This window comes from Cygnus olor, chromosome 25 (genome assembly GCF_009769625.2).
Source record: "Cygnus olor isolate bCygOlo1 chromosome 25, bCygOlo1.pri.v2, whole genome shotgun sequence".
NCBI classification, from domain to species: Eukaryota; Metazoa; Chordata; class Aves; order Anseriformes; family Anatidae; genus Cygnus; species Cygnus olor.
In genome coordinates, this window is record NC_049193.1 from 809,658 (window position 1) to 833,213 (window position 23,556).

Sequence of the window (23,556 nt, forward strand, 5' to 3'; positions counted from 1 at the left end):
GATCGGCAGGCTGCCTGTCCCCGGGCTGCAGGCGGGGGCCAGGGCAGCCCCCCTGGGGTGGCTCCCATGGGACACCCCTGGCACACGCGCCGGGTGACGTGGGGGTGGCCGCGGGGGTGCCCAGGGGCCAGGGGAGGAAAGGCAGTGATGGATTTGTGTCCCACGTCCCGTTCTCTCCCCAGGGTGCTGGCGCAGAGGCACCGGGATGGTGCCAGGGGGTGTGCTGGGGGCGTGCGGTCGGGCCTCTGGGGACACGGCTGCTGCTGGGCCCATTGAGCAGCCCCTGGAGGGGCTCAGGGCAGGCACCGGGGCTGTTTTGGGACAAGGCTGTGGCGCTTTGGCCAGGGTCGGTGCTGGGGCCGTGCTGAATGCCGTGGTGCTGATGGCGCATGGGGGTTCATGTGGCGTTGTGCCCTGGGCACCGTCCCCTCACTGGTGTCCAGAACCAGCTGGGCTGGTGGCCATGGGAAGTGGCCACGTGGCATCGGTCCCACCGTGGTCATGGTGCAGGGGGGCCGAGGAGAGGAGGGGGCCGTGGCCTGGGGCTGCAATCCCAGCAATGCCCGGCATTTCCCCGGCGCGGCCGCACGTGCCTCCCCCCGGCCTCCAGCGCGGCAGGAATGCGGCACGGGAGCCCTCGTGCGGGGCTGTCCCAGCTGGGGCCGCAGCGGCTGTCCCCCAAGACGTGCCCGGGGCCCCTGCGGGGATGCTGAGCTCCAGGTCCCTGTCCCTGGGTGCTCCCGCTCCTTCCTCCCCATCCTTCCTCCTCCTCCTCTGCACCCCATGGACCAGCCTGCGCTCCCCCGGGTGCCGCCGTTGTCTTTGTTCTTCCCCTCTTCGGGTGCTGTGGTGTGGATGGCTCTGGGGGATGCACAGTGGGGTGGGCTGGGGAAGGGGAATTCATCATTCACCCACAGCTGTGGGAGCCCCCCCGGCGCACCCAGGGGTGAGCACGGTTTGCCATCTGTGCCTGGCTGTCCGGGGGCTCTGAGCTGGGGATTAAATCACGGGGGCTGGTGGCCTGTGGCTGCCTGGGGGGAACAGGGACCAGCTGCCCTGGTGCCGGGGTGTTGGGGGCAGCGGAGGAGCTGGGGGCCTCTGGTTGGGCTCCTGGTGGGGAACGTCCTTGGAGAACCCTCCCTTTGCCACAGCCACCGGGGGGCTGCACCAGTCCCTGGGGGCTGCGAGAGCAGAGCATGGGGCTGGGACATGTCCCTGCTGCGGGGGCTCCGCTGGGCCCTGTGCTCAGAGAGAGGCTGGGAGGGGCTTTGGGACCCCCGGCTTCTTCCCCTGGGCTCCCCATTGCAGAGCCCCTCGCAGGGGTGCGCCGGCCGCTGTCAGCCCCGTCCCGGCATCGCCTGGTGCCCCGCGGCGGGCAAGCGGAGGAAGGAAGGAAGGGGCTGGGAGGAGGGAGAGGAGGAAGCGGGGAGGGTCGGATGCTGCCCGGGGTGATGGAGGAAGAAGGGGGCGGTTAAAAAACAAAACGAAAAACAAAACAAAAAAAAAAAAAAAGAAGGAAAAAAGGGAAAGTGTGTGTGAAGCAAAACTTCAGGCCGGGGGGGGAGTGACGGGGCTGGGAACGCTGAGCGCCGCGAGCAGCTGGAGCCGGAGCCCTCCAGCGGGGCTGGGGCGTGCGGCCGCCCGCCTCCCCCCGCCTGTCCCCCCCCATCCTCCGCTGTGCACGGTGGGGGCCGTGCTGCTGGCGGGGGAGAGCCGCCAGCACGCCGTGAGAGCCGCCACGATGCGGCCGGTCCCCGCCATCCCTCCGCCGGGGCCGGCGGCGAGGAGGGGAGCCGTGGCTCCTCTGGCCATCGGCTGCTCCAGCTGCTGAGAGCCCGCTCTGCTTCGCCTCGCCGCCCGCATCTCGTGCCCATCCCGCGGCCTCATGGTGGAAGAGAGCTCGGGAAGAGGGGAGCGGGGGTCCCGGCGGGCTCTGCAGGGCCCCCCGCCGGCCCCCAGCCCCGTGGCGGTGGTGAGCAAGGCGCTGTGGAGCGTGGAGCGTGCCGGCAAGGGCTGGCGGTGCGAGCGCGCCGTCGGCGTTGATTGCAGCTCGCCCGAGCCCCGCTGCATCTGGCTGAGCAGCCTGCGCCGGCACGCCGCCGCCCCCGAGCCCCGCTGGCCCCCGGGACCCCGGCCCCGTTGCGCGCCCCCTCGCACCGCCAAGGGCCGCAGGGTGAGAACCGCGCGCGGGAGTCGCTGCTTGGCTGGGGGGGAAGGAGGTGGGGGGCTGCAGGGTGCTGGTGGGGCTGGGCAGGGGTGGCCTGGGGCTGTGATCCCTCTGCCCTGTCCCCTGCTGGGGCTGGGGGCTCGGGGAGCCACGGCTGGGGGGCCGGGCTCGTGCCCCGCTGGGGGGCTCCGAGGCTGGGCTGTGCGCGGGGGTTTTGCTCGCTGTGCCAGGGAGGGGGACGCATCCTGCCCACCCCGAGGGCTCTGGGGGATGTGGGGAGAACGCTCCTTTGTTCTGCAGGAGCTGAACACCGCCGGGGGCTACCTACCCATGGGGGACACGACGTGGCACAAGGACCCGGTGCCGGTGCCGGGGGCGAGGGAGCGGGGGGGTACCGGGGCCGCCTGTCCCCGGGAGGTGCCGGCCGGCACCGCGTCAGGGCGGGCAGCGTGCCCGGTGCCCGGCTCCACGGCCGATTGTTGGGATGAGCCCCGGCGCGCGGCCCTGCGACAGCAGCGCTGGGGCGGCTTTGTGGGGTTTAGCGCTGGGGTTTAGCGCCGGGGCCGTGTCTGGCTGCTGGCGCGGGGCAGGGGAGGCTCAGCGGGGCTCAGGGGCGGCTTGTGCAAAGTTGAAGTCAGTGCCTGACGTGGGGGCAGAGCCCCCCTCCTTGTGCGGGGCTGGAGGTTTTGGGGAGCCAGGCTAATGAGCAGGACGCAGCTGCTCAGAGCGCGTCAGAAACCTTGGGCTGCGGTTAAAATAAAGCCCAAAAGCAGGAGATCGCTGGCTCCCCGCGGGGAGAGGGGACGGGGCACCAGGGACAAATGGCTGGGATGACAGTTCAGGTGTCGGCCCCTCGCTGGGGCTTTGCTGTCCCCCAGGGGAGCTGCAGGAACCCGCGGGGCCGTGGGCTGCCTGGGGGATGACCGAGCACACGGCTGGGGCTTTGCGGCCTGGAAAGCTCCAAGCTAGGGCGGGCGAAGAGGAAAACTGAGGCACGGTGAGCTGAGACTGGTGCGGGATGGTTTGCCGTGCCTGTCTCCTCACAGGGGTCTCTGCGGGGTCTCGTCTGGGTCTTTGCAGCGGGTGACTTCCCGCGCCAGGCTAACTCAGGCCAGGGGGACGGAGCGGAGCTGGGGACTGAGGGGGAAGCACCCCCCGACGGGGCCTGAGGGGCTGTAGAAGTCCTACAGGGGACTGGTGATCAGGGCGAAGGGAACACGGTGTGCTCCCGCCCGGCGTCCCCCTGTCCTTGGCAGCAGGGTCAGGGTGCTGGGTCCCTGCGCAGTCCCTCCTCCGCCACGAGGTCAGAACCTCGGGATGGAAACAGCTGGGGAGGGTTGTTTGCAATGCAAGGATCTCCTCCAGCTCCTCTGCAAGGTTGGATTCAGGCTCGTGGGACCAGCTCTGGGTGATGGGCACCGGGCTGGGGTCACCTCTGGGCACCGGCCGCAGCACCTGCTCGCCTGGGGTCCTCAGCGCTTTCCGTGGTGGGTTTGCAGGGGGGCCTGGGACCCACTTGAGCATCCACAGCTGCGGGAAGAAACCCTTCTGTCTGCCCCGTGTCCCCTCCCGGTGCCAGCAGCTGGCAGCGAGCAGGATGCTAATGGGGTGGCTCAGCCTGTTGGGGAGGGGGGAGAGGTGTGGGGGGGTCCCGGGGGCCTGCTGGGCAGCTGGTGCTGGTGCTAAGTGCTTGGTAATGGGCAACCCGGACCTGGGGACGTGTCCCTGTGTCACGGGCACACTGGAGCCATGGCCACGGCTCCGACATGCCCGTGACACAGGGACACGTCCCCATCCCCGCGGGTCGGTGCCGCCGCTGGTGTCTGCACCGCTCCTGCCCTCTCCGAGGCTTGTCGGTGCTGGTTAAAATCAGCGGGGCACATTCAGCTGTCAGCTTAAAAATAATCCAGCGAGCCGGCGGCCGACACAATGGAGGGCGCAGATAGGGACGGGCATCATACCGCGGTGTGCGGGGCCTGGGGTCCCTGCGGGAGCCTGGGGCGCTGGTTCTGGTCATGTTTTGGGTCCCCACGGCGCACGGAGGACTTGGGGTCCTGGGGGCGTGTAGGGCTGGGGGCATTGCTGTGCTCCACTCCGGTGCTGGGGTTTTCTGGCTCCCTGGTGCCAGGGTTTGCAGCATCACAGCTCTCTACCTCCTGGGGTTTCTGCGGGGTCTGCAAGTGCTCGAAGCCGCCCTCATCTCCCTGCTGCTGCCAGAGGAGGCGAAGCCTCCGAGCTTCCCTGTGTCTCTCCATGCAAGTCGCTGCCCCCAAACAGAGCTGCCGGGGGGGCGTGGGGGCCAGGAGAGGGGCTGTGCTGGGGAGATGCCACACGGGAGCCCTTGGCTGGGGCCTGCGGTGCTGTGGCCGTGCCCTCCCCTGCCCCTGGAGGGATGGGACCCCCCCCTGGCCCCCCAGCCTGGATGGGTGCCACAGCCAGGAGTGCACGGGACACAAGGCACAGGGGGTGCAGGGAGCCCTGCTGAGCCGATCGGGCAGCAAAAGGGCCGGCTCAGCACAGGCGCAGACAAAGGCTTTTTGTGCCTCGTCCCTTTGTGCGTCCCTCTTCCCCTCCCCGCCTGGTTTTTGCCTCCTTTCTCCCTCATTCATCACCCCACCGGCTACTGCTGCCCTCCCTCTTGGGGGGGGAGATGTCATCTGAATTTTAACACTCCTGGGGGAGAATCCGGTGGCTGCTCAGGCCTGGGCACTGCTGCGTGAGCGGAGCTGCCAGTGGGGAAGGATCCGGCCCCGGGGGCTGGGTGACCGCAGCCACAGCTGGGGGTCTGCTGGCGGAGCCCCCCGCTGCAGACGTGGGCTGCAGATGTGCGGTGCTGAGCCAGACGTGCAGTGTGCAGCCAGGTGTGCAGCGATGTCCCCTCTGCAAACCTGGGGTTTCTGACCTCTTGGGCCCTCTTGGGCCCGTCTGCCGCTCCTGGTGTGCGGGTGCCGCCGGCAGATTTATCTGGCGGCAGCTCTTTCCCCAGCCTGCGGCGGGGTGGCAACGGGGTTATCTCGCAGGCACAGCCTGATCAAATATTCCCTGCTTCGTGCGCCTGGCTGGGCATGGAGGTGACAGGACGCGCCTGAGGGGGGGACTCGAGGAAGGACGCGTGGCTGCGCTCCGTGTCCCTGCAGTCCCTGTTTCGAGGCTGGGGGATTTGCATTGCAGGCGCTTGCATGGTGCAGGGGCAGCACGGGGCCATTTTTCTGCCATGAAGGAGCCCCCGGACAAAGCTTCATAGCAGAAAACCCTGCGGAGAGCAGCTCCCGGCACCGTGCATCGCCGCCTTGCTCCGGCACCTGGTGCCCGTGCAGGAAGGCAGCGCGGCGGCACTGGCCCTGCGCTGGGGTTGGCTCCAGGAAGCGTCCCCTGCCAGTGCCCCAGCCCTGCCAGCTCCCTGCCCTTCCTCGGCCGTGGCCCTTTGCCCGCCGCCTCCCGGGAGGCCTCTTTCCGGCTTGCCCCAGGGCGCTCCTGGTTGTCACCAGTAATCGGAAGGGGACCTTTTGTCCCCGCAGCTCCGGCTCCCCTGGCCATGCACCCCCCGGCTGCCCCCCTTCTGCAGCTTCTCCTCCGTCTGCTCTGTCCTGGGTCCCGTCCAGACCCAAGGCACGGCTCGTTCCAGGTCCCCCCCCCTTTTTTTTTCCCTTTCCATGTGCCTTCTTCCAAAACGTCCCTCACAAGGAGGCTCTGAGGATGCCTTTGGGGTGGGCTCTGGGAGCTGTCGTTTGATGCAGCAGGGCTGGAAGTTGGGAGGGATCTCCTGGGAGCCAGGGGGCTTTTCAGCAGACCCCCAGGGCCGAGGGCAGTGGTGCTGAGCTGGGGCTGGCTGCCCGCACTCACCCTGCTGCATGTGACATCTCCCCCTTGTCCCCACAGCCGACGCCGGGCCGCAGAGATGGGGCCTCCCCGAATGACAACGCGCCCCCGGAGGGGCCCTTCCCCTGGGGGGGCCCGAAGACAGTGGTGCTGCGGAAGAGCACGCAGGGGGGGTTCGGCTTCACCCTCCGCCACTTCATCGTCTACCCCCCCGAGTCGGCGGTGCACTCCCCGGCCAAGGTAGGGCTGGGGCTGGGGGCGGGGGGACCCCGGTCTGGGGTCTGCTGGGGTCTGTCTGGGGACTTGGGGGCTTAGAGGGGCTGGGGGACGGCCAGTTGGTGCAGGATGCTTGTGTGTTATCTGCGGGCATGGGGGGATTCGAGGAGCCATGGAGTGGGCCATCCATTGCCCGCCTTGTCTGGGTGCCCCCACCCATGGGTGGCCCCGAGACGGGGGAGCCGTGGAGCTGCTGGGAGCCACATTCTGAGCAAGCAGCGAGTGGGCAGCGCCTCCAGGGACGTCCCGGAGCCTTTCTGGCTGGGGACACGGCTGTCTGTGGGAACGGAGACGATGCCTCAGCACCAAGCAGCAGCCCCAAGGCTCGGACAGCCCTGGGAACAGTAGGAAAAGACGATGTTGAGCCCCTGGCATGACTGCTGGCTGCAGCACACATCCTGCCCCAGACCCCGCGGGCAGGGAGTGGGGACGTCGCAGCGGGACATGGCTCAAGCCAAAGGAAAGCGCTCGTGGCCGCCTGGGAGCCCAGGAGCTGGCTTTTCAGAGGGTGCTGGACCAACCCTGCGGAGATGCAGCCCTTCAGCAGAAACTGGTGCTCCTGTGGGTGCTGGGACTGGCAGAAGTGCGGTGAGGGCGGCGTGCCAGTCCCCGGTGGGACATGCCTGCAGCGCAGGGCTGGGCGGCGAGCTCGGGGTTTCACAACGTGCTGCCTGTCAGCTGGAGGCGTTGGGCTGGATCTGCCCTGGGAGCCAGGCAGCAGCTTCCCGGCTCACCTGCAGCCCTGCTGCTGCACCGCTGGGGCGAGCAACCCGAGGATTTCTCAACCCCTGCACCCTGCGAGCCATCGGCTTTTGGGAAGCCCCCCGGGCTACGCCTGTCTTGCTCCAGCAAGCTCCCAGAGGAAGCTGCTCCTGTCTTACAAGCCTGGATTTGGCCTGGTCCTTTGGTCCCCCCGTGCTGTGAGGGCAGGGGTGGGGACGTCACCTCTCCGTCTGCACCCAGGGGGTGAGCAGGAGGCGTCTGGCTGGGGAGCCCCCTCTGCTCGGGGCCACCTCCACAAAAGCAGCCCAAATCCCTCCTGCTTCCTCTGCCTTGCTGGCTGAGCCTGCCCTCTCCCTCCTGGATTTTGGGGCTGGGCACTGGGCAACCCCGTGCCTTCGGGGGGCTTTGCTCATCCCCACCCACCAGCAGCACGTTGTTCCTCTGGGACGGATGCGAGGGGACCCCAAGCACCCACCCGGCAGCTTCCTGCGTGAACCGTGCCCTCGGCACGTGAAGGTGACCGGCCAGCTCTCCTGCCACGGCAGCTCCGAGTCTCCTGGGGTGTGACGTCCCCCCTCAGCCTCGTGCACACAAAGGGGACGCGTCCGGCAGCCGCACGGCCCAGTGCTCGCCGCCCTCCGCCAGCAGACAGGGAAATGCTGTGGGAAGTGAATCACGGGGTGGGGAGAACCAAGTCGCCGGTGGTCCCGCTGCCAAAGCCGGGTCCCGGTGTCCCCGAGTGGCAGCACTTTTCCCCGGCTCCCGCTTCTGCTCCCCTCAGCCCTTCGTGCCTGCCCTTCCCTGCCCGTGCCAGGAGCATGGACCTGAGCCGCCTCCGCCACTGTGGCGCTGCCAGGGGAAGTCGTGGGCACGGCCCAACCCCGCTGCGAGCCCGCGGCGCTGCTGCCCCTCCTTGGACCTGCACGACTCGAGGGCACCCTCCAGGAGCTAAGGGCAGATTCTGCCCCGCAGTGCTGGGCGCTGGGGCTGAGCCTCCCCAGGACGGAGCGCGTGGTGCTGCCCTGCGTGGCATCGGCATGGCAGGGCCGGGAAGGGACCGGCAGAGACCCGCAAGGGACGGATGCTTTTGGGAAGGAGCTGGGAATCGCTCCCGGCACCCGTCTGAGCCAAACCCGGCGCTTCCGAGCTGGCAGCGCAGGGCGCGGCGCGGCTGGCTCGGCACCCATGGGTGCCGGCGGGTGGCCAGGTCTGGGGGCTGAGTTTCGGTGGCGCTGACTCAGCAGGGAGGGGGGCGGCAGCTCCGCATTCCTCGCGCTCCAGCACCGCCGCGTCCACGTCAGCACCTTTCCGGGGAGCGGGGCTGCCTGGGGGCCGGGCTGGGCACTGGGGCGAGTCTGTGCCTCCTGGGTCCCCCGAGGGTCCCTCGGCAGCCCCATGGTTTGGTATTGGCACTGTGGCAGCTGCTCGGTGCACAGGTGTGATGGTGTCCCACGTGCCGGGTGTGTGCCGGGGCTGCGGGACATGGCTTTTCCTTCCCTTTGTGCAATGGGGAGGTCCCTCCAGCCCCCTCCTCCTCACCAGGAGCATCCCCTCCTCACATTGCGGTGGAGACTTGGCCCTTCCCAGTGCCCCAGAGGGCCGTGCCCATCCTGGGCACACCGGGGCTGTGCCCCACTGCCCTGCAAAGCAGATGCTGCTGGCAAAGCCTCTTGCCTGGAGCCGAGCCAGTGCTTTGCTCTGGCGATGGCAGGATCAGGCACTTGCAGGGTGAGAAATCCCCTTCCAGGCACCTGGCTCCATCCTCAGGACCTGACTGTGGGGCTGAGCAGCCCAGGGGGCAGCTGGCTCCACAGCGGGCCTGGGGGCTTGGTGGGATGGGTGCCAGCACCCTGTGCCCTGCCCAGGCTGAGCACCTTGGCTGTCCCTTGGCTGGGAGGGGAGGGCCAGGACCCCCCCGGCACCCCTCCTGCAATGCAGCAGAGCATGGCCCAGGCTGCCTGTGGCAGAGCTGTCCCTGCTGGGGGGCTGTGCCCCAGGGGCACTGCAGTGGTGTGGTGTGGGTGCCTGTGTACCCCTCTGGCCCTCCACCCCGGGGGCTCATGCTCTCCCCAGGGAGGCTCAGGGGCCCCAGAGAAGGGCGAGCCCCAAAGCCGATGCAGGCACAGCAAATTCACACTCCCTGCCCCAAAACCGGCCCCTTCCCCAGCAGCTTGGTGCCCCAGGGCCAGATCCTGCTCCTGGCTGCCGCCGGGCTGCGCTGACGGCCCTGCGGGATCCGGTGTCAGGAGTTAATTTTACCCTGGCTACGCAGCCTGGGGCGGCAGAGGGCAGAGGGACGGACGGACGTGCGGGTCCGCGAGGGGCTTTGTGGGGTGCCGCCAAGCTGTCCTGGCTGGGGGAATCCAACCCCACCTCCCCATCCTGTCCCCTCCCGGTCTCCCTGTGGTGTCCATCCTGGCCCAGCCACCAAATGAGTGTTTTTCTCTTCTCTTGGCAGGAGGAGGAGAATGGGAACCGAGCAGGTAAGCGCCGGCGCTGCGCAGGGGCTGTGGGTGTCAAAGGGCTCGTGTGGGTCGGAGTGGGGGCTTTGGCCGGGTCGTGGTCAGCCGTCTCTGCTGGTCGGTGGCCGTGGTGCTGGTGGCACAGCCCCAAATGGAGGCAGGCAGAGAAGCAGCACAGTGGCAGCTTGGGGACACGTGGAGAGGCAGGTGGGCGCAGTGCCCCCTTGGGGGGTTCGCTGTGCCGCAGGGGCTGTCCCAAATCCAGGGAGCTGGGCATGGGTCAGCACCCGCACCCGTGGCGCACGGCTTGGCTGAGTTCGGCTGTCTGGGGACAGGGACGTGGCCTCTCTCCCCTGGGGGCTGACGGTGATGGGAGAGAATGTGAAGGCGTCAGAACGCATCGACGCGCTGGCGGGCTGACGAGGCACCGCGGGGCCGGGCGGGCTGGGGTGCTGAGACCCAGCGCTGGGTGCCCATGGGGACCGGGGGGACACCAGCCTCGCTGCGGGGGGGTCCCCAGGGAATTCAGCATCCCGCATCAGCACCGTGTCCCCACCGCCCTTCCCCTGCCTGCCAGCACCAGCCCGAGCCACCTGCCCACCACCTGCCCGCCCGAGTGCTCGCAGCGGGGGACGTCCCCTGCCGTAGCAAAGCACCGCAGCCGCTGTAGTGCCAAGGAGGAGTTGTGGCTGCTTTGGGGGCAAGGGGAGCTCAGGACCCCCGCAGAGGGGTCTCCCCCACGCAGGACCTGTGTTTCGCAGGTCACGAGCGCACGTAGTGCTGCGGCACCTGGGCTCAGCGAGGCAGAGGAGGGACGGCGAGGGGCCAAGCGCGCAAAAGCCTGGCAGGGCAGGGTGTGTGCGTAGGTGTGCACGTGTGTGCGGGGTGCCTGCCTTGCACCTCGCGGGGGGCTGGACCTGGCCGTGCCGATGGCTCCCTGACCCTCTGTCCCCTGGGAGCAGGTCCCCCACGGAGCCGCCTGGAGCCCATGGACACCATCTTCGTGAAGAACGTGCGGGAGGACGGGCCGGCGCACCAGGCCGGGCTGCGCACCGGTGAGCGGGGCACGCCGCGGGTGCAGCTGGGTGGCAGAGCCAGGGAGGCTCAGAGCTGCTGGTGGGATGGGCACAAAGCTCTGCCTCGTCTGCCAGGGCTTTTTGGGCTCGTTTTGGTCCTTTTCTTGCATTCCCTCTTTTTACCCCTTTCTTGCTACTCCCTGTTGTCATCCCTGGGTGGAGATGACCTGAGCAGTGCTGGGGTCCCCACGGCTCCCCTTGTCACTTGGGACAAGGTTCTGCCCCTGACCAAAGCCCCAGACGTGTCCAGTCCCTGCTGTGGGGGGACAGCCAGGCGTCCCCACCTCCCATGTGCTCGGGGTGACAATCTCTTCCCCCCCTCTGCAGGGGACCGGCTGGTCAAGGTGAACGGGGAGAGCATCATTGGGAAAACCTACTCGCAGGTCATCGCCCTGATCCAGAACAGGTGAGTCCCCTTTGCAGGGGGCTGGCACGGGGCTGGGAGGAGCACGGGGCTGGGCAGAGCCCGGGAGGTGACGTTGAGGGGACACGTCGCAGCAGGCACCGTCCCCGGGTGTCCCTGGGGCTGGCAGAGCCGTGACTCACTCGGTGCAGCCGGGGAATGGGGACCGGCAGCAGCGCGCCGTGACCGGTGTCTCTCCCGTGGGGACGGGGACATTTGTCCCCTCACGAACGAGGATGCTGTGGCTGCTCTGCGTTGCTGGGACTTGGTGTGAGGTGCTGGCAGGACGAGCCCCATCGGCAAGGCTGGGGCAGGCGAAGGCGCCGCAGGGACCCGGCCGCGCGCGCGGTCTCACCCAGGGGGGCAGGCGGCCCGTGGCCCTGGCCGTCCTGACCCCTCGCCCCCTCTCTCCTCAGTGACGATGTGCTGGAGCTCTCCATCATGCCCAAGGACGAGGACATCCTCCAGCTGGTGAGTTCCCCCGCTTGGCCGAGCCCTTTGCCCCCGGCTGCCCCCAACCCGGCTCAGGGTCCTGGTGGCACCAATGCCGAGTCGGGTGCAGATCCTGGAGCCGGGCAGTGAAATTCCTCCTGCCCCTGCTGTTTGCTGGGCGGGTGCCAGGGGCCGGTTTGGTTTCCAGGGCTCAGGTTCCCTGGCGTGGCCTTCCCGGGGTGTGCCGGCATTCCTGCGGTGTGCGGCTGGGGGGTGGCTGTCCTCCCCGCCCCGCGGCAGCCGGCAGAACCCCGAGCAGCTCCGCGGGGAGAGCCAGGAAGGGAGGAAATGTTTAGGCGGGCCGGGAGAGGGGCTGCTCTCCCTGCCTGTGCCCATCCTGTGTTTTTTTTGGGGGGGCCAAGTGCCCCCGATCACACTGGTGCCTGGGGGACACTTGGGGACAGGGCTCCTGTGAGGGTCAGCGGATGCAGAAATGGTGGCACTGGGGGGCTCGGGGGCAGAAAGGCTGGGGAATGTGCCCCCTGTTTTTTGGGGGGCATCCTCAGGCGTAGCTGCAGGGTTGGGTGCTCTGGGTGTTAGGGTCTGGCTCATCCTCAGAGCCCCCCAAGCAGCTCCAGCGGCGGTGAGCCGCTGACCCCAGAGGGTGGCTGGAGCCCAGGGGTCTGGGGGAGGTTGGTGGGCGCCTCTCCTGGGGTCTGCTAGCGCCAGGACCTGCTGCTGGTGTCCTCGACGGTGTCCTCGAGCAGTGGCACGGTCCCCAGAGGGATGGGGGCCGTCTTGCAGCCTGGGGGGGCTCTCACATCTGTGCCTTCCCCGGGCCCTGAGGTTTCCCAGGGCGTGGAGTCAGAGGTGCCTGTGAAAAGTGAGAAGGGAAAGCCAGGGCTCGGGGACGGGCCAGCCCGTGCGTCCCGGGGTATTTTGGGAAGCAGGAAGGGGGGGTGGCCGGGCGCTGCGTGGCGGCGGGGAGAGCGGAAGGGGCTGGCGGCGGCGCTGCTTGGCGCGGGGGGGGGGGGGCCCGTGGGAGAGCAGGACCGGGGGGCTGCAGCCCGCCCTGCCCAGCCTGAGCCGATGGTAACGAGGAGAGAGCGTCCCTGCGGGGTCCTGCCCAGGGGTGGGAGCGGGGTTTGTGGCCGCGGTCCCCCCCACCCTGACCCCCCTGTCCTCCCGCAGGCGTACTCGCAGGATGCCTACCTGAAGGGCAACGAGCCGTACTCTGGCGGGGCGCAGAGCATCCCCGAGCCCCCTCCCATCTGCTACCCACGCAAGACGTACCCCTTCCAGGCGCGGGGCGCTGAGCCGCCCCTAGGCCAGCCTCCGGACCCCCGTGCCCACCGCCCCGCCGGCCCCTCGTCCCCGCTCAGCACGGCCGCGCTCGCCGGCGCCCGCAGCGAGGCGGGTGGCAGCCCCGCACACCGCCCCGAGGAGCCGCAGCCCGGGGGCCCCCCGCAGCGCCCCGCCGTGCCCCACGGGCGCCCCGGCTCCTTCTCCCGAAGCGGCTGCCCCAGCTCCAGCGCATCCTCTCTGCCCGAGCGTTATGGGGTCCCCCCCGCCGCCTCCTCCTGCTACGGGGGCCCCAAGCACCTCGCGGAGCACCGGACTCACTGCGGCTTCAAGGAGGGCGGCGGGGGCCCGCGGGTGCCGGGGCGGCAGGAGTGCCAGCAAGCTCTGTCCCGCTGGTTCTGCAGCCAGGAGCCGCGGCGCAGCACCTCGGAGGAGCGCCGATACGCCATGCCGCCCCGCTACCGCAGTGTGTCCCAGGACCGGCTGGGGGGCTCGGCGGCCCCCCGGGGCTGGCCCCACAGCGCCTCTCACGACACCCTGCTGCAGCCCGCCCGCGAGGGCTGGGCGCACCGAGCCCGCTCCGACCACAGCCTGGGCCGCTGCGGGCGCTCCATGGAGGCGCTGGAGCCCGGCGCCCTGCTCTCCCCTCGCCTCGACCGCTCCGCGTGGCCACCCGAGAGGCTCTGCCGAGCCACGGCTGCGGGGCCACCCGGCACGCACAGCTCCTTCACGCCGCCCTCCTCCTCCTCCTCCGCCGCGCGGGAGCCGGCAGCCCCCGTGCAGAAGCACCCGTCGCAGCCCAACCTACAGAGCGTGGACGATTCGGGCTACATCGGCTACCGGAGCTACAGCCCCTCCTTCCAGCGCCGCACCGGGCTGCTGCACGCCCTCTCCTTCCGCGACCCAGCTTTCGGTGGCCTCCCAACCTTCAGCATCACGCAGCGGCCGGCCGCCACGGCAGCCCCGTTCCCGGAAAGGGCAGCCCCCGTTGCACCCCTGCCTGCTGGCCCCACTCACCCCGGCCCCCCGCTGGCCCCTGAAGCCCCCCAGGAGCAGCGGCTGGAGAGCAGCCGGGTGCCCGAGCAGCACGAGGACCGGAGGGAGGAGGTGGTCCTGCGTCAGAAGCCACCCACGGGCCGCAAGATGCCGCCCCCCCTGCGGCAGATGAACTTTGTGTTCCCCGATGGGGTGAAGGAAACGGACGTTTGCGACCCGCCAGCAGCCAGCAGCAGAGGGGAGAGGCCGGCAGCCGAGCGGTCGGGCCGGCGCGTGGCCCCCTTGGCGGCCCCCGAGGACTCTCTGGCATCCATCCCCTTCATCGGTGAGTCCGGCAGCTCGTCTCTGTTGGCCCTGCTCCAGGATGGGCAGTTCAGTGAGTGCCCCATGGCAGGGAGGGCACCGTGGGGGGCCTGGTCCCAAAGTGGGGTCCTCAGGGCTGGGGCTGGATGCAGCGGGCAGGGTGCAGTGCGGGTCAGGGTTGCGGTGCGAGGGTCTGGGTGCAGTGGGGGCTTCTGGCTTTGCTGGGGGTGCAAACCCACCACCTGCCATAGGGGCCAGGGGCTCCCGGCGTAGGCTTTCCTGTCCCATCCTGCCCTAAGCCCTCCTGCCACCTCCCACCCCTCTCCCGCAGACGAGCCCACGAGCCCCAGCATCGACCTGAAGGCCAAGCACGTCCCTGCCTCCTCCGTCGTCTCCAGTGCCATGAACTCTGCGCCCGCTGTTGCCACCAGCCCCTCCTCGCCCACCTTCGCCTTTGCCCTGAGCCGGCACTACTCGCAGGACTGCAGTAAGTGGGAACAGAACGGGGACAACCCCCGGACCTGGAGCTGGGCTGGCAGGGGCAGATGGGCTCACTGTGGCCGGGGGCTGCAGCTCTGCCCCCTTCACCCCCTTGGGACACCTTTGGCACCTGCCCGAGCCCTGCAAAGCCCCGTGACCGTGTGCTTTGCCCTCCTCCCCCTCGCAGGCAGCATCAAGGCCGGCCGCCGCTCTTCCTACCTCCTGGCCATCACCACCGAGCGCTCCAAGTCATGCGACGATGGTCTGAACACATTTCGGGACGAGGGGAAGATCCTCAGGTAGGGCTGGCTCCTGTCGCTCGGCCACCACGTGGGCGCCGTCCCTTCCCCGACGTGACCCCGCTCACGGGGCTGCTCTCTCCGCAGGAGGATGCCCAGCCGGGTCCCCAGCCTCCGCATGCTGAGGAGCTTCTTCACCGACGGGGTGAGTGCAGGCGGCCGGAGCTGGCGGTGCCGGTGGCACGGAGCCGGGGGGTGGCAGGGCCAGGCACAGCCGATGCCAGCACCCGTGACCCCGCGCTCCGTCTCGCCCCTGCAGTCTCTGGACAGCCTCGGTACGTCCGAAGACACCCGCTCCAAAAGGCACTCCACCTCTGACCTCTCGGACGTCACGTTCAGCGACGTGAGGAAGGAGGGCTGGCTCCACTACAAGCAGATCCTCACCAAAAAGGGGAAGGTACGCGGGGACCCCCGGCCCGGCCGGCGGCACGGGGCCCGCGGGCAGCTCTGACGGTCGGACCCGGCTCCTTCTCCCCGCAGAAAGTCGGTGGAGGCATCCGGCAGTGGAAGCGCGTCTTCGCCGTGCTGCGCACCCACTCGCTGTACCTGTGCAAGGACAGGCGGGAGGCAGTGACCTGCGGCCCGGCCCCAGGTGAGGAGGAGCAGCCGATCAGCATCCGAGCGTGCCTGGTGGACATTTCCTACAGCGAGACCAAGAGGAAGCACGTCTTCCGGCTGACGACCGCTGACTTCTGTGAATATCTCTTTCAGGCAGAGGATCGGGAAGACATGCTGGCCTGGATCAAAGTCATCAGGGAGAACAGCAAGGCCGAGGGCGAGGTGAGAGCCACATGGGGCTCCCGGCTGCCTCTGGCTCTCCCGGCACTAACCGCCTCGGCTCTCTCCGGCTCTTTGCCTTGTGCTGCTTCCCCAGGCCACGGCCAGCCCGTGCTCGGCCGGGCAGCGTGGGGCTCGCCTGTCCTGCGCGCCGCACCGTGCTCCCAGGGGTGCACGGCGGCTGCCGGGCACCGCGGCATCCAAGAAGAGTGCGGCTCCGTCAGCTTGGCCAGGCAGGGTGCGCCGAGGTGCTCGGCACAGGCGGCGCAGCTCTCAGAGCATCGCAGCAGCTCGGCCAGACAGGGGCTGTGCCAGAGCTGCTGGTTGCGCTTGGTAGTGCAGTGGCAGAGGAGCGCGCGTGGCTTGGCTGGAGCCCCGTCCGTGGTGCATCAGCACCCTGGGGCGCGTTGGTGTCGCTGTGGCTGCGGGTGAGACCTGCAGGGAGCTCCCTGCCTGCGCCGGACACGGTCCCCGTGGTGCTGCCTGTCCTCGGGGCTGGCGCAGGGTCCGGGCTGAGCCCTTGCTGCGGTCTGTGCAGTGGTTGCTCGGGTCAGAGAAGGGAGAGCTGCTCCCGGGGCCGCGGGCTCCACCGGAGGGGCTGCGCAGGTCTGGATGTGCCGGCGCTGGGCTGGTGTGCACCATTCCCTGTGGTGCTGCGATGGCCTTGGTTGGTCTCAGCGTTGATGCCGGGATTGTGGCACGGCTCCGGCCCTGGGGGGTGCGTTGAGCTTGAAGCGGTTTCTGGTTCGCTGCAGCACAGCCCTGTTCAGAGGGTGCAGGGCTGGCAGCGCCGGCGCAGGGAAGGTGCTGCCGGGTTGGAGTACTGGGAGTTGTCTGGCTGCCTGCTGGGGCCAGGACCCTGCAGGGAACACCCTGCAGGGAAGGGCGCATGTCTTTGGGCACCGTGGGGTGCAGTTTGTGTGTCTGGTTCAGGCAGGTGGAGGTGTACGTGCTGCGGAGGGCTGGACTTGAGCCTCTGGGGCCGGCTTGGAGCCCTTGTGCTGCTCGCGTACGGTGTGCCATGGCAAGGAGCGCCGGAGGCCTCTGCGGGGCAGCGAGCGCTGCCAGGCACCGGTTGTTTTGGGGCACCAGGGCTCGGGTCCTGCTCTCACCCCGGCTTGGGGCTGGCAGGCGCTGGAGGTGCCTCTCGGCGAGGAGCGCTGGAGGCAGGCGCGGGCTGCGCCTTGGCCTCGTGTGGCATCTGGGAGAGCGTGGACTTACCCAGGGCCTCTGGAGAACGCGCTGCTCAAGCTCCCCCTTCCCCTCTTGTCTCTGCCTCCCCAGGACCCCGGTTTTGCCAGCCAAGCGCTTATCAACAAGAAGCTAAACGACTACCGGAAAGTGAGGTATGGACCCGGGGGCTGCAAGGCGCGAGCAGGGCACCCTGCCCACCCCTGGACGCCCCAGGGAGCAGTGGGCACTGAGCAAAACCAGCGCCACCTGCAGCGGGGCAGCACCCCCATGTCCCAGCTGCGCCAGGCTTTGCTTGGGGTTCAAGAAGGGTCTGATTCGGGCAAGCTCCGAGCAAGGGGTTAAAAGGGCTCGGAGCTCCCACGGCACTGGCATGGGGCTCAGCCCTGTGATCCCCCAGAATGGGGTGCTGCCCTGTGGGGTCAGCGCCAAAGGGCAGGAAGGGCCCCGTGAGCACCCATGGGGCCGGGGCAGGACCCTGGGCGGGTTGAAAGACACCGGGCCTTGAGGGGGGGTTTGGTGGGGGCCCATCCACGGTGCTTGGTCCCGGCTGTGCCGCCCTGACCCTGCTCTCCTCACAGCCCGGCGGGTGCCAAGCCCGACTCCTCGCCCAAGGGCTCCCGTGGGCTGGGGATCAGAGCCGAGTTCCTAAAGCAGACGGGAACCAGCACACCCCGGTCCCCGAGGCAGGATGCGGCCGTAATGAAAGGTAGGTGCCCCCCTGCGGCACGGGGAGCTCCAGCACAGCAAACCTGCGCGCCTCGCCAGGAGGGGTGCCCGCACGCTCACCCCCGCAGCGCAGCAGGGATGCTCTTGCTGTTTCATCCTGACTCTTAACAAATAATCCCATGGTTGTTTTTCGCCCAGATGAGAGCAGCTCCCAAAAAGCCCCTTGGGGCATCAACATCATGAAGAAGAACAAGAAATCTGCCCCCCGCGCCTTTGGCGTGAGGCTGGAGGACTGCCAGCCCGCCCCGGACAACAAGGTAGAGCGCGTGGTGGTGCCTCGGCCAGGGGCAGCCCCGGCGACCCCACACAGCCCCGCGCCTCCCTCACTGCTCCCTGTCCCCGCAGAACGTGCCCCTGATTGTTGAAGCCTGCTGCAAGGTGGTGGAGGACCGCGGCCTGGAGTACATGGGCATCTACCGCGTGCCCGGGAACAACGCCGTGGTGTCCAGCCTGCAGGAGCAGCTCAACAAAGGAGCCACCGAGATCAACCTGCAGGACGAGGTGAGGCCCCCATGGCCCCGTCCCTGTGCCCCTGGGGTGCTCCTGGTGCTGTTCTCCTGGTCCCTGTCCCCGTCACGTCCCCGTCTCCATGCCGTGACCATCCCCGGGGTGGCAGGGCCGCCTAGTGGATGCTGTCTGCAGCGTGGGCGGCAGCTCGGGGCCACGTTTGTCTCTTTGCATCTCATGGCACAGTGGTGGCACCGGCCTTTCCCTGCTGGGTGCGGGGTGGGGACAACACTCCTGCCGTCCTCATGGCTGTGGTGGCCTTGGCTGGTTTCCCTCTTGGTGTTGGTGGCCCTGGGCTGGGGACTTTATCCTGCTGGTGCCTGGGTTTGCCCTGGTGCCGTCCCGCTGAGCAGCCCCTTCTCTCCCCGCAGCGGTGGCAGGACCTGAACGTCATCAGCAGTCTGTTGAAATCCTTCTTCCGAAAGCTGCCTGAGCCGCTCTTCACTGACGGTGAGTCCCGCACCGCGGCCGTGGCACCTCCTCGCTGCGCCCATCGGCCCCGGTCCCTGTCCCTTCCCTGCCCCTTCATGTCCTGTCCTTCTGGGACACCCCAACCCTCTGATCAGTGCACCCAGGGGTCCCTGGCCCCAAGGAGCATCCCTGCTCCCCTCCCCCTGGTCCTGACCCCTGTCCCTTTCAGATAAGTACAATGACTTCATCGAGGCCAACCGGATAGAGGACGCCAGTGAGAGGATGAGGACGTTGCGGAAGCTGGTAGGGAGACCGGGCAGGGCCTTGCCATCGGCAGCGGGGGGCACCGGCCGCTTGTGGGGAGAGTAGAGGGGTGACCCTGTGCCTCCCACAGATTCGGGACCTGCCAGGTCACTACTACGAGACGCTCAAGTTCCTGGTGGGCCACCTGAAGACCATTGCGGACCACTCGGAGAAGAACAAGGTACTGTTCCCTGCCCGGCCTCAAGCCCCCCAGCTGGGGCTGAGCCGCAGCTCCCGGTGGGGTGGGAAGGGAGATGGCACCCGAGGGGGCGGCCACAGGCAGGCACCAACCCCAGCTCTGGTTGCAGATGGAGCCCCGAAACCTGGCCCTGGTGTTCGGCCCCACGCTGGTGCGGACGTCCGAGGACAACATGACCGACATGGTGACGCACATGCCCGACCGCTACAAAATCGTGGAGACCCTCATCCAGCACGTAGGTGGCGTCAGCACGACCTCATTGTCGGCGGGGCTGGAGGGGGGCTGCTGATCCCCACGATTTGGGGCTGGGAGCTGCCTGGGGGGAGGCACGTCAGGGTGGGGGACTGCTGCACCCCGGGGATGCCTGGCTGGGCCCTAACCCCTCTGCCATCTCCCTCTGCAGTCAGACTGGTTCTTCAGCGACAAGGAGGACAAGGGCGAGAAGGTGAGTCCAGGCTGGGCCCGGAGGCGGGGGCAGAGCGGGGCAGAGCCCTGGCACAGACCCGGTGGCCATCAGCAGCCCCCTGACCAAGCATCCTGTCCCTTTGCAGACCCCCGTGGACGAGAAGGAGGCGCAGTCTGTGCCCAACATCGAGTACCTGCTGCCCAACATCGGCAGGACCGCGGCGCCCGGCGATGCCTCAGGTGAGGAGCCGTGCCTGGGGCAGAGTCCCCCTGGTCCTGGCACTGGGGCACCCCAGTTGCCTCTGGCCACTCCGTCCCCATGCTCGCACCGCCACAGGCAGCTGGCCGGGTTCTCCATGGCTGCAGCTCTGTGCCAGAGCGTGATGTGCCCGTGCCCTCCTTGTTGGGATGCGGGGACACCCATGGGTGCTGGCAGAGCCCCCTCCCTGCCCTCTCCTGTTGCCCCTGCTCCGGTGGCTGCTCATCCCCTGCGACCCGGCCGAGTGGCACCTGGGCCACGACCGCTGCGGGGCCCCTGCCCGTGCCCCTCTTGTGCCGCTCACGCTGACAGCCCAGAGACCGGGAGACTTTGACGTTCGACTGATTTCTTATGTTCTTTCCTTGAACTTCTCTGTGCTGTCCTCTTCCTCCTCCTCCTCCTCTTCCTCCTCCAGCGGACCTCCTCGAGAGCTAGAGCGGGTACAGTGTTGATCCTGGGTGCATTGCTCACGCACTAATTCCTCCGGGTGACCACGAGAGAGCGGGAGCAGGAGGGGCAGTGGGAGGGGGCGGGGGGAGGCTGTCCTGCCCAGCTACTGTCCCCAGGGCTCCCCAGCATCGGGGGGCTCCCGGGCCCCAGTAGAGCCCAAACTCCTTCAACCCTGGTTCTCCCCCCTCTTTGGTGGGTCCTTGTGGTGTCTCTGGGGCTGGTGCTGGCACACCCTGGCAGGGGCTGGTACCAAGTGCCCCGGGACCCAAATGCCGGGCTCTGGGGTTCCCCATTCCCTGGGGAGGGCTCAGCACCTTTCTGCCTCCCCCTCTCTCGTCGTCAGCAGCTTCTAACCCCATCCTGGGCTGGGGCCTGCAGGGTGGGAGAGGGTGTCTGTCGTGCTGTCCTTGTCCTTCGAGCCAGGCTGCCTGTCACCCCCCATGTCCCCACCTGTCCCCTAACCCTTTGGGGAGCGCAGGGCAGCCCCACGGCCTGTCCGAGCCCCTCCCCCGCTCAGCCCATCACTGCACTTGCCCCATCGCAGCCCCCCAGCGCTGGTATTGAAGCTGCTCCCCATGTCCCATCCTGGTGATGTGGTGGTGGCAGGGCCGTGCCCCAGTCCTGTCTGTGCCCCGTGGCCACGGGAGGGTTGGGGTCCTGCGGCCGTGCTCTTGGCAGCGTGAACTGTGTGTGTCTGCCTGTGTGCCCCCCCCTCGTCCCCGCTCCATACCTCGGGGCTCTGCAGTGACCAGTGCTGCAGCGGGTGAGTGGTGCCGGGGTCCCCATGTGGGACCAGAGCCTCCCCACACTCCAGCTCCTTCCTGCAGCCTCCCAAACCCACTCAGCACCAGCACCCCTGCATGGGGCTGGCTGGGCCGATGGCTCCAGTGTGTCCCCGTCCCCAATCTGGGGGAGCAGAGCAGCGTCCCCGGCTCTGCCCACTGAACCCCTGCCCCAGCATGCGCCCACCCTGCCGGGGCCTCGCTAATCCCCTTCTCTTCTCTCTGCCTTACAGACTCGACCCACAGCGGCTCTGCCAAACTGAAGGTGAGAGGGGTCCCGGGCTGGGGCCAGAGGGAACGGGGTAATGCCCCCACCACAGCTGGGAACCCCGGCTGCGGGGACGGGGTCCATAGCCTGTCCCTAAGTTGTGGCACCCCTGTCCTTCCAGGGCACGTGGCCGTCGCGCAAGGAGCCGTCGCACCGAGAGCTCCTCGCCATCCCCTTCATCTCAGCCGTCAACCGCAAGAGGAAGAAGCGGCGAGAGGCCGAGGGCTTCAGCAGCAGCACCGATGATGACGTGGAGCACAGGGACACCAAGGGCCAGGAGCAGGAGGATGAGGAGGCCATGGCTGCCACGCCGGGGCCTGGCAAAGCTCCCTACGGCCCTGGCACTGAGCTGGCAGCCCCCAGCCCGGCGGGGCCGGAGCAGGAGAGCGCCTTGGAGCCCGGGGGCAGTGGGGCTGAGCCGGCGCTGGACGCCCGCTCCATCGTGTCGGGCTACTCCACCCTGTCCACCATCGACCGCAGCCTGTGCTCCGAGGTGCAGTCGGTGGCCGAGAGCCGCGGAGAGGAGGCGGACGACGAGCGCAGCGAGTTCAGCCACGTGGAGACGGACACGGAGAGCCGGGAGGGTGCCCGGGCCAGGCTGGGGCAGGTGGAGGGGGGCGCAGGGGGCGAGGACAAGGTGCCCCCCGGGCGCCCATCCTTCAACTCCCACCGCCTCATCCAGTGCGACACGCTGGCCCGCAGGAAGCTGGGGCGGCCCCGGCCGGCCGGTGAGACCCCAGTGCCTGCCGGGGAGGGCCAGGGTGGCTGGGCCCCCCCCCGGCCGGCCCTCACTGCGGGAGCAGCTCCGGCAGCGCCTGCGCGCCTCGGCCGACGACATGGGGGTCCGCCTGCGCCGAGCCCACTCCCCAGAGACGCGCCGCAAGAAGAGCAGCTGGCGCCGGCACACCGTGGTGGTGCCCGGCGGCCTCAAGGACCTCAACTTCAACGAGTGGAAGGAGCCGCGTGGGGGCCTCGACGTCCCCCCAGGGCCCTGCCGTGACAAGGACTCGGGGCTCAGCAGCCTGGAGTCCACCAAAGCCCGGCCCACGGCGCCCAGCCCGGCCCAGCCCGGTGGTGCCACCAAAGCACCCAGCACCAAGAGCCCCCCAGGCAGCCCTGGCCCCCCAGCTCCCGGCCCTGTGCCCCCCCTGCGCTTTCCGCAGTGTCTCTGACCTCCTGGAAGGCCCCCCCGGGGCTGCAGGCTCCCCCCCCCTCCAGCTGGGGGACAGTGTTTAATTTAAGGACTCGCATTTGTTCTTGTATTTAATTGTGCTCCTGACAAGCTGCATTTATTTAACGGCCTCCCTCGTGACGCCTCTCCGTGGCTCCGGTGCAGCGGGTGGGCCAGGAGGGACGAAGCCACCTTGTCACTGGGGCCCTGCAGGGTCCTGCACTGCAGCCTGGCCCCATCCCACGGTGGGGGGGTGCATGAGCCCAGTGTCCCCCCCACCCCATCCCCTGCTCCCCCACGCTGTGGGGTCCCTGCCCCCCGGCAGTGCCGGCCCTGGGGCTGCCCAGCTGCGGCGGCGCGAAGTGCGGGCGCTTCCCAGGGTGCTGCGGCTGCGGCTGTCCCCGCCAGAGCCCTCCCCTCCTGCCCCCCGAAAGCCTCGGGGAGGGGACCCCGGGACCTTGGTGCCCTCGCACCATCCTGTGCCTGGACACGGCGCATGTGAGGCCGCAGGGTTTGGGTGATGGCGGTCTTGGGGTTCCCATCTGGGTGTGATGGCCCCGCGGGATGTGGCAGTGACGTGGCCTGGCTGGGTTCTTGCAGGAGCAGTGTTACAAGAGGGGCTTGCTCAGAGCAGCACCGTGCCATGGGTACAGGACACAAGGTGTGTCCTAGCCCCTGTTGGACCCAGCAGCCCCCAAAGCCCTTGCTCGCCTTTCTAACCTCCCCTCGCCGCCCTCCCCATCTCCCCAGGCTTCCCCTCCCGGCCAGAAGCACTTTAGGAAGGGGGTGATGTGCTGCCACCTCGGGGGGCACGGCTCGGCTGGGGGACGTGGGGACATGGGGAGCACAGACACATGTATGCCAGGGCCCGGCAGCTCCCCCTGGGGCTGGGGGGGGGGCGTCAAGTCAAGTCACTGTCACTGTTACACGTCGTTCTCATACGTTATGCAAATATTTGCTGTAAAGTTCCCGCCCCCCCCCCTTTTTTTTTTGTAAATAGTGTCTCTAAATGTGTAACATATTACAAAGGATTTATAAGGATTTTGTAAGAAGTTTTGCTCAGCTGAAAGGCCAGCCCCGACCACACAAAGCGCTGGACCACTGTTGACTTTTTAAACCCTTCTGCATGTGTACCCCTGGCGTGTTGTACGAGTCGGTATATGCAAAACTGCAAAAAAAAAAAACAACCAGCCCCAACAAAAAAACCCTGCTTTGGAAACTGTCCTTCTACGAGTCCCGATCTATATAGTGGAAATAAACTGGTTATTTGAGGAGAGTTTCCTGCTGTTATTGCTGCGCCTTCCAGCTCGTGGACCCCATTTCCTCCATGCTGCAGCCCCCAGGCACTGGTCCTGATCTTGGGTAG

At 68.4% G+C, this 23,556-nt stretch overlaps 1 protein-coding gene across 1 annotated transcript; it reads left to right on the forward strand.

The window, feature by feature from the left end:
- Positions 1-1,568: 1,568 nt before the first annotated feature.
- Positions 1,569-23,462, forward strand: ARHGAP23 (Rho GTPase activating protein 23). The gene is given in 25 exon segments (XM_040537120.1): positions 1,569-2,173; positions 6,047-6,226; positions 9,444-9,468; positions 10,410-10,502; positions 10,851-10,929; positions 11,343-11,397; positions 12,550-13,981; positions 14,291-14,446; positions 14,627-14,738; positions 14,826-14,883; positions 14,998-15,135; positions 15,219-15,518; positions 16,800-16,861; positions 17,288-17,415; positions 17,574-17,692; positions 17,781-17,936; positions 18,314-18,392; positions 18,583-18,656; positions 18,748-18,837; positions 18,965-19,090; positions 19,259-19,300; positions 19,407-19,500; positions 20,985-21,016; positions 21,141-21,796; positions 21,798-23,462. Coding segments are annotated over 25 exon segments (4,968 nt in total). The 5' UTR covers positions 1,569-1,885; the 3' UTR covers positions 22,192-23,462.
- The last annotated feature ends 94 nt before the right edge of the window (positions 23,463-23,556 follow it).